A 10,084-nucleotide genomic window follows, 5' to 3' on the forward strand; every position below is an offset into this window, starting at 1 on the left:
TTATATCCCCCCAATGGAAAATCATACAACCTTCCATTACTAATAAACTCATTAAAATGATTAGATGTGGTTTGTCAAAAAACTTGATCCAACCCTTTCACCTAGACTCCAAACTGCGTTAAAATCTCTGAATATCATATATTTTCCCTGATGTTAGTTCATAAATTTACCCAAGGAGATTCCCCAACTCGCTATATTTAATAAATTCATTGATTAAAGAAACACCATGTATTTTTTTTTTCTTAACCAAACTTCCATCCTTACCTTTCTTCCCGAGACATATAGTAACTTGTTTTTTTATCATTTATAAATATATGTTTTAAAAAACTTGAAACCAATAATATTAAAAAATATATTTTTTTACATACGATTATATTAATAACATTATGGTGTATATTTTTCCAAAAAAACGTATATTAATAATATATAAAAATAACTAGATAAAAGCATCAAAAATATAATAAGACAGATATGTATGTAATATTAAATTTTTTATTTCATTCTTACCGGTGAACATGCCTTGTGGAGAAGAAGAAATAAAGAGAATGATAGATAAGTTTTTTTTGGGAAAGGTTGAAACATGTTATTGCGTGGTGAAGGAAAATGAGAAAAAAAAAATACTTAAATTAAGAGTAAAATTGTAAATAATATTTTACTTTTTATAAGGAGTTTTAAATAAATAAGTACTAAACAACTTATCAAAAACTTATAATTCAAGCTAACAAGTATTTTTTTTTTTTTTTAATAATTTTTCTGTTCAAACAATTTCAAGGCTTTTGGTTAATTAATAGATCAACGTTGACCGATTCAACGATTACCCATGAATGATTTTATTCAGAGGTTAGCGGATAGCCCCTAAAATGGTTTATTAACAGTATTCAACTACAATAAATAAATAAGTATTTTAAATAAGCAATTTCAAACACCCCTACATAGGGGTGAACAAACCGGTTTTTTTTCAAACCGAACCGGTTCGGTTCAGATTCGTGAATAGTAAAACCGGTTCAACCATAAACCAGTTCGGTTCAAACCGGTTCCGTCATAGAAAATCTCGAACCTGTCTAAACCGGTTACACCGGTTCTAAACCGGTTCGATCGGTTCCAAACCGGTTCACGGTTATTAAACCGGTTCTAAACCGGTTTCAATATCTAAAATCTCGAACGGGTGCGAACCGGCGGTTCGGTTCTTGAATCGGTTCGGTTCATAGTGGACCGGTTCGTAGTGAACCGGTTTACCGGTTCAGTGACCGGTTCGGATCCTGAACCGGTTTTTTTGTGCAAGCCTACCCCTACATGTATAACAGTATAAGCTCCAAAGCATTTAGTTTAACAGAATTTAAGTATAGTATTATAAAGTATTTTACTTTAATTAAAAGTGTATTAAATATGAAACTAATATTCAAATATTATTATTTGATCCACATCAACACAACTCTTTTCTGAATTTTATAATATTTTATTTTGACCATGTAGCTTTTTTAAATTCCAAAAAACATGTTGTCAACACACGAAATCAAGAAAAAGTTTCCTCAAGTAAAAGCCATAAACTAAATTACTAAAAGCGCCATTAACTTTTTTGTTGGGCTGCTTTTGGCTGTTTGTAAAGGTCGAGTTGGGCTGCAATATTCTCTTTTTGAATTTCAAAACTCTTTGGTTTTCAAAAAATTATAAAGATTAATATATTAATTTTCTATAACATGACTTATAAATAGCTTATATTAAAAAAAATTAATACGAGAGAAAATACTATTAACTGATATTAGGACCAAAAAATAAGTCCGTTGCGAATTTCAAACTTTATCGAAAAGTATGCAATTACAAAGTGTTAGTCAACAATGTCGTTAAAACTTATAATTATGAACAAACAATTAAGCAAGCATAATCTTGAAAAATATAGTGTTTATGTTTGATAAATCACGAATAGAAGAATCAACCAAAACAAAATTATATATATAAAGAAAACTATCCAAGAAGCTTGAAGGTAAATAAATGGCTTCCATAACACCCAAGAAAAAAACCATGATTATCTCTCTTTGCATTCACCAAACTTTCACACCCTCAAAAACTACCATGATCTCAACATGCCATAGCAAAAACCTGTAAATATATTAGTGTTAAATAGAAAATCCAAGCTACATTTGAACCACTTAGATGTCCTTTGTGACATATCAAAACATGACTATATTTGACACGCATTAGACTGTATGACTGAGGCTGATATCAATATAACAAAAATTACAATTTTTTGTTACACTTAAAAAAAATAATAATAAAACAATCCTCATCATAAATAATAATAATAATAATAATAATAATAATAATAAAAATAATAATAATAAAGACAAATTTTGGAAGGTAGTTGATTTGACAATAAAAAGTCAAATCAATACATATTAGTCAAAGTTGGTTCCAAGTGCTTTTGTAAGCTTAAAATCACTAAAATGTAGACTAAATTACAAATTTGGTCCCTGTTTTTTATAATTTGGTCCAAAATATAATTTTTTTTGCAACTTTTGCAGTTTTCTGTTGAATAGTATTAAATCACAAGGGTTGTTCTAATTTTGAGGAATTAAGAATGGATAAGGAGTTAAATTTTAGGGCCCAATAAAGAAGAGAAAGAAGATGAAAGCAACAAGGGCAAAATCGTCTAATAGATTTAACTAATGGGCAACCTAGGGACCAAATACTTGATAAAAGAGTAATAAAGACCAAAATTGCATAAAAGATTCCTTTTTTGACCAAAAAAAATAAGCAAAGGATCAAAAATGCAATTTAGTCTTAGAATAGATTACAAAAATGGTCCCTGTGGTTTTTAATACCGTATTTAGTCCAAAATTGCAACCTTTTTCAGTTTTTTGGTCCTTATTTCATGGTTTCACATCAATTCTGGTCCCAACAATTTTCAGATTTGGTCCTTATTTCAAGAATTCGAATCAAATTTAGTTCTTATTCAAGGCTTCAAGGACCAAAATCAACAAGAAACCTAGAGACAGGGACCAAAACTGAAAAAGGTTTCAGTTTTAGACAATCACATTTAAAATCAATGAACAAAGAGACCACTTTTGCAATTTACTCTTATTTTTAAGAGTTAATCTCATAAAAGACCTTATATTTTGTGTTTTTTTCCGGATTAAACCTCAACTTTATTTTTTCCTGAACTTGTATTTTTTCATTTTTTGCAAAATAACCTCAACTGTCTTTTTTTGCGAAAAAAAATAAATAAATAAAACCTTCTAATTGTTTCCGAAAAAACCCTCAACTATTTTATTTTTTTCTGAAAAAACCCTCACGTTTACAAGTTTTTTCGGAAAAAAGAAATGACTGATTGAAAAAATGAAACAAAAAAATTGCAAAATTTAGCTATACTCAAGGACCAAAATAGTCATTTTACTTGAAACAGGGACCAAAAACGTTACAAGAACCTCAAATAGGGACAAAATTGCAAGAGAAAACAATTTTTGGGACAAAAAATGCAAAAATCAGCTATACTCAGGAATCAAAAATAGTCATTTTACTTGAAACAGGGACCAAAAACATGACAAGAACCTCAAAGAGGGACCAAAATTGCAAAAATCAGGTATACACAGGGACTAAAAATGTAATTTACTCTTTGTTCTTTTGATGTAAAGGAAAACAAGCACACAGAGCATCCTACTAAAAACTTTTGGGACAAAATATTTATCATGTGCAAAGAGGAAAGAGAGAATTTACCTTGTTAACATGTACTTATTAGCTACTGATTCTTCTTTTGCTTATATTGTACTGAAGGTATCATTTTAAAGACAATATCAGCTTTCCTCAAGACTGGATGCAAAATCTTGTGTACTACAATTAACTTTCCATCCACTTGGGACTGGAACATATCATATAAGAAAGGTACTGATAAACTAACAAGTACCCCTGAAATGAAATAAAGAATTGGAACATGTTATGGGAAGTTTTATGTTTCAAAACCATATATACAATATTTTGCATAGAAAGAAATAAAAAAACTCACCTATATAGATCAATGTAAGGAAGTTAAAAAAGCTACCAATATAAGAAATCAGCCATAAGCTAGACACAACCTGAGGAATCAAACACAAATTATGTGATTGTATAATTATAATCCAGTGTTTGAAGCAAAAGAATTCAAGAAAGCAGAAGGAGAATGTTGATAGGATCATACCAGCATCAAAGCTTTTAAGTTTCCATCAACTGCAATTGCATGTGCGAGTGAAAAGACATGATTTACCCACACTTGCATCTCATCAGCAGCAATAAGAACAGTTTCCTCTGAAATGTCCAGTTCAGGAATTGGAGGGAGAGGTCTACATTTAGCAATTATATGTGTAGAAAATCTTAGAATGTGGACTCCGAGATCGGATTCATGTATGCAAATCTAAGTAAAGCATGCTCTAATATTGATATGGAAGAAGTGTTGATTTAGGTAGACTTGTTAAAACTTCTTGCGCCAGAATTGAATATGGTTTTAATCAATTGGTGATCTGTAATTAGTCTACAGAGACATATTAGACAAACCTATTGAGAAGGGATGCAGATTTAGCCCAGAGAAAGAGTATAACAACCAAAAGCAGTAGATTATTGGCGATGAATGCGATGATGTTATATCCTCCTTTTTCAAATAGGAACCACAGGATGGTGGAACCGATTAATACCGCTCCTCCTCCGTAATAATTCCTCCATAGCAATATATCAGCAACTGCACAACCAAAATTCGCAACAACGATTCAATTGATTGCATCAGGTAGAGAAAATAAATCGCAAATATCACGATCCCAATCGAATTACATCACAAAATGCATACAGATATTCAATTGACTATTGTAACTGAATGAATCGTTTCTCAGATTGAGATTGGCAGCGATTACAATCAAAGTGCGATGAGATGAAATGAGATAGACCTGGGCCACCTCCGAGAGCGTTATGGACTGAAATCCGACCAAAATCGCCCATGGCGAGTAGGGTTTGTCACGAAGAAACTGACGGATACCAGAGAGAGAGAGAGAGAGAGAGAGAGAGAGAGAGAGAGAGAGTGGAAGGAGACAATGTGAAGAGAGATTTTGGAGAGCGTGACTTCGTAAATTTCAACAGACCAAGATTCACATAACTAGACTTATGTCCATCATAGTTCCTAGCTGAGAAAGTGTGCCGAAAAGGTTTAACTGGGTAAGAAATCCTGAGTGGGTAATAAATTTCATAGTTACTGGCTGAGAAATCCTGAGTGGGTAATAAATTTCATAGTTACTGGCTGAGAAAGGGCTGACTGGAAAAGGTCTAATCGGATAAGAAATCCTGAATGGGTAAGAAATCATGTTATTTGATTGTACATCTGACTAATGGGCTGACTGATGAAAAATGTCTATTTTACCTTTATCTCCATATCAGCCTCCAAAATCATAGCCTTCATCTTCATTTAACACATGATATGTATGTATGTGTGTATGAGCAAAGATCACCAAAATCCCACATGAATTCAAGAATCATAAGTTCATAACAATAAATTTGATTCTTGATTAGAACATTGAAAATTTAGATTTAATAAAGTATTTACAAATTAGAATGAAATAAGATTGTATAAATAGAAACTCAAGCAATTACAATAAAGTTATACCAAAAATAACCACATAATAGCATTATACAAAATCCATTTCATTCATCATCAGCCACCATTTCATCTATTTTGTTAGAAGCTTAATCATCATCAACATGATAAGGATATGCATTAATAGAACTCACAATTAATCCCAGGTAATATACCCAAAGCACAAGAAAACCAGCTATATGCATCTCATAAGAAAGTGGGAAAGTTTCAAGTGCATTAACCATTTGTAGGGAGAATGCAGTTCTGAGTTTAGGAAGTCAAAACAGAGGGTAAATTGGAACCAAAACTAAAAAAAAAAAAAAAAAAAGAATTCTGATTCAGATTTTCATAACTCATACAAGCAATAGATTCTAATTTCTTACATTATAAACAAACACGGAAGAACAGCCATTCGATCTACTGGTTTAAAAAAAAAAAGACGAAAGAAAGAGAGGTTGCTTACCTTTGTTGACGCAGCTCTGGGCGGAGAAGGCGGAGGCTCTGGCCGGAGAAGATGGAGGTCAGAGTGAAGGAAAAATGGCGCCGATCTTGGGAGGAGGAGGAGGAGGCGTCTGTGGTTGTGGAGAAGCAGGATAGCGATGATTTTTTTTGTTGCTGCGTATTTCTTTCAGGTCGAGAGGGAAGAAGAAAGAAGAGGGCAGGAGAGTCTTTTGTTCCAGTCAGCAACATGTTGTAAGCTGGCCGAGTAAGTCATTTGGGCCAGACATTCTGACCCGCTCAGCAGGTATCAAACAGGTTCGTCTGACCGAGTCAACCCAAATTGCTGACCCAGACTGAGTCAGACGGGTATCAAACAAGGCCTTAGATGAAATTTCCTCTTAAAAAGCATAAATTTGTCGATTTTTATAGCTAATGTTCTACTTATTTTCGTCCTGTTTAAAATAATAATAATAATAGTAATAATAATAATAAAATAAAAAATCGAAAAACATGGAATACCGGATAAAACGACAAATTGACCCATTTTAGCTAGTAACCACCATTTGCAACCGGTAACAAATCTACATGGCATTAAATGAGGTTATGTGGCAGCTGATTCAACACCTCATTTTATTTAATACATTGTAACAGTAAAAAACAAAGCCAAAACCTATATCGATCATCCAAGCTAGGTCAAATATGGCGTTCTCATCCATCGTCTCCAACAGTAGTGCTAATCGGTCATCCAAGCAAGGTCGAAGAAGGTGTGATTGTGATGATCCAATTAGTAGGTGGACTTCATGGAAACCGAAAAACCCTGGAGGGAGATTCATTGGTTGCCCCAATTTCAAGGTGAGTATCTTCAATTATTTGAAATTAAACATAATATAAGTTATAATGTTCAGAATGTCGTTCAATGCAGGATAAGGAGGTGATTGCAAATTTTTTGAGTGGATGGATCCTCCGTTACCAAAACAATGGTACAAAGACATGTTCTTGGATTTTTCACAACCATGGATTTCAAGTAAATGATGACGAATTTAAAGACTTTATGGAAGAAGTTGGTGGCAAAAAGTAGTGCAAGGTGAAGGTAGAATTGTTGTTAGCGGTTGGAAGATTTAGTGTTGGTTGGTTTGATTGTAATTGTTTGGTTTATAGTTATGTAATTTTAGGATGTGTAATTATGTTTTATGAAATGTATGGATTCCCTGTTTATTTTACAATGGGAAGCTATATCAAATCTATGAAATTTGGTTTGTTCCAAATGTATGTGTTGACAAGTAGTATGGTTTGATTACAAGTAGTATGGTGTATTCATAATACAAATTGCATTCACAATACAAACAAATAAACATTCCAAAGTAATACCAAACCACAAATTACATTCACAATACCAAGCCACCATTCCTTGTTACAAGTACTATGTCATAGTGGTTGACATTCTAAAAATGAACAAAATAGGCATGCGTGACTTAATTAACTATGACGTCCCCAAATTTCTTGGCTAAAAAAGACCGTTTTATTTGTTTATATTTATTTTAAAAACATAGTTTATTTACAAATGCGGAATTGGATCCTGTAAAAGTATTTCCGAATAAATGTTTTTCATTAATTATTATAACTTTAGATGTCATAACTGATACAAGAAACATAAGCATAAAATCGTTACAGGACTTACGTTAACTTATTGTACTAATGACCTAAACTCCTTGAATCTCCCAGTGGATTGTACATGCGTATTGTTTCATGTGATACAAAGAAACTGAGTTGGTCAGGTTGGCAAACCTAGTGAATACATAGGGATTTGAATCCCACAATATTGTTGTTATTATTATTATTATTATTATTATTATATTATAATATATATATATATATATATATATATATATATATATATATTAATATTGTAAAACCAATTGCTACAAAACAATATATAAATGTGCCTACGACTTGGATATCTATAAACCCTCATACCTAAACATACTCACCCCAATCGATCCTCACATATCCTAGTCTACGATTATCAAGAAGAATTAACTCGCCTAATGAACCTTTTAGAATATGCACACATACCATTACGGTTGCCTGATCTGGACCCACCATTTCTGGTCATCCAAAAGATTATGCAGACATACCATTACAGTTGCCTGATCTGGACCCACCATTTTTGGTCATCCAAAAAATTATGCAAACATACCATTACAGTTGTCTGATCTGGACCCACCATCCCTGGTCATCCAAACGGAATATTATATTGTACTCCAGTACGGAACTACCCTACATCAACACCTGATAGTGTCTATGATAGAGTTCTACTCTCCGTTCCTAACGCATATACCCTTAACATGATGCTACCTATTATTCAACTTAATTCAAACTAAGCATCCTTTTATAAGTCTTATTTCCTTAACAGGCAAGACTACCTGGCTTATGAACCTTTTTGAAATACCAACTATATTTTAGGCAACCCTATCCTAATACTAACATAGAGTATTTATATTTTCTTTATATTTTTCACAAATAATACTTCTATTATTTATTTTTGACGTAATAATATTATTTATATACTATAACACATATAGACCCATATATGGTTCGCACCTTGTATATAAACATATATATTTCTAACATATATTTCAGGAAATAAGCATATAGTTCACATATAGAATTTCTAACAGATATTTAATACTTTAATTAATATTTGTATAATAATCATGTTCATGAAAGGGACAATGCACTCACCTGACTTAGGTGACTGGAGAATTCAGTAGTGCTCCGCCAAACTACTTGACTTTTCCTTTGAGGTGACCTAGATACGAGTGTAAGTAAGTCTTAGTCTAATATTCTTGGTGACTAATGATAGTCTAGATTACTCACTAATCCTAATGTGTACATCAAGATCTATCAAGTAAGGAACAACCAGGTAGGATCATATCAGATGTAGGGTCTGTTTGGTATATAGAGTATACTGTTTGGAAATCTCACTTTAAACATCTCACTAAATCCAGCCTAGACATCACTCCCGCAAGTAGACCAATCAGTATAATGACTTGGAATTACTGATAAATCTTATTTATAGGTTAATAATAACGACTTATGACTATAAATATCAGTTACACCGAAAGAAAAAGAGTGTAACTTAACTTACAAGGTATTCTGATAAAAACCCAACAATTATGCAGGAAGAACTCAGATCCAGGAGCTTCTATTCACCAACTATCTGACACTATAGGGATTCGCCGAAGGGTTCGGGAACTAGAAAGTAAAAGGGATGAGAGGTACGAAATAAATCCAAAGAATTCTGGAAGAAAATATGTGAGAAAATTATTGAATTTCGACTGCTATTTATAGTTGAATTTGAACTGCACGCCGCACACCTGTCTGTGTGCGTCGTGCAAATTGTCGGAAAATGTGACATGGTAGCTTCTCTATGGTGACATGTGTCTAATTATTGTGGTATGTCATATGCATGTCGCGCATGTGGTCGGCGCACGCAAGTACGTGCGGAGAATTCTTATTTCTTTAAAAAAATTATATCTTCTCCGTACGAGCTCCATTTTCAATGCATTTTATATCCACGCGTAGCTATCAACGAGATCTACAACTTCATTTAGACTCTGTCGGCTAATTTGGAATTTATTTTTAAAGTTATATTTTTAACAGGCTTAGATTGTTAAAGTCCGTTAAAAATTCATAACTCTCTCATATGGTGTCCGTTTTCGACTGTCCTTATATTGACGGATAGATGTTGACGAGAAATCTCGTTTAGATTGTTTTTCCTAGCAATCGAATAATTTCAATTTCGGTTTCTGAGCCGTATACTAATACGTTGAAATATTAGAAAATTCATAACTTCCTCTCACGAACTCAGATTTAGGCATTCTCTATATGTACGGAATCCTTATCACATATACTATAACTTTGGTTAAGATTATTTATCCTAAATAATCTTCTATCAAAAAGTCATTTTTATCATTTATAACATCTTAATTGACTAGCCCGAATCTGCGGGTGTTACATTAACCAAAGATTTATAAACAAAATCCAACACAATGACTT

The 10,084-nt window shown here is 32.7% G+C and overlaps 1 protein-coding gene across 1 annotated transcript; it reads right to left on the reverse strand.

The window, feature by feature from the left end:
• Positions 1 to 1,868: 1,868 nt before the first annotated feature.
• Positions 1,869 to 5,098, reverse strand: LOC145123270 (reticulon-like protein B11). Its single transcript, XM_079058488.1, has 6 exons — positions 4,905 to 5,098; positions 4,522 to 4,702; positions 4,169 to 4,310; positions 3,998 to 4,067; positions 3,712 to 3,900; positions 1,869 to 2,097 (listed from the first exon to the last, which is right to left on the reverse strand). Exons 1-5 carry the CDS (start codon positions 4,954 to 4,956, stop codon positions 3,734 to 3,736), a joined length of 612 nt encoding a protein of 203 aa, XP_078914614.1. The 5' UTR covers positions 4,957 to 5,098; the 3' UTR covers positions 1,869 to 2,097; positions 3,712 to 3,733.
• Positions 5,099 to 10,084: the final 4,986 nt, after the last annotated feature.

Source organism: Lactuca virosa, chromosome 7 (assembly GCF_052849685.1).
Source record: "Lactuca virosa cultivar CGN04683 chromosome 7, Lactuca_virosa_CGN04683_v6, whole genome shotgun sequence".
In the NCBI taxonomy this organism is placed as follows: domain Eukaryota; kingdom Viridiplantae; phylum Streptophyta; class Magnoliopsida; order Asterales; family Asteraceae; genus Lactuca; species Lactuca virosa.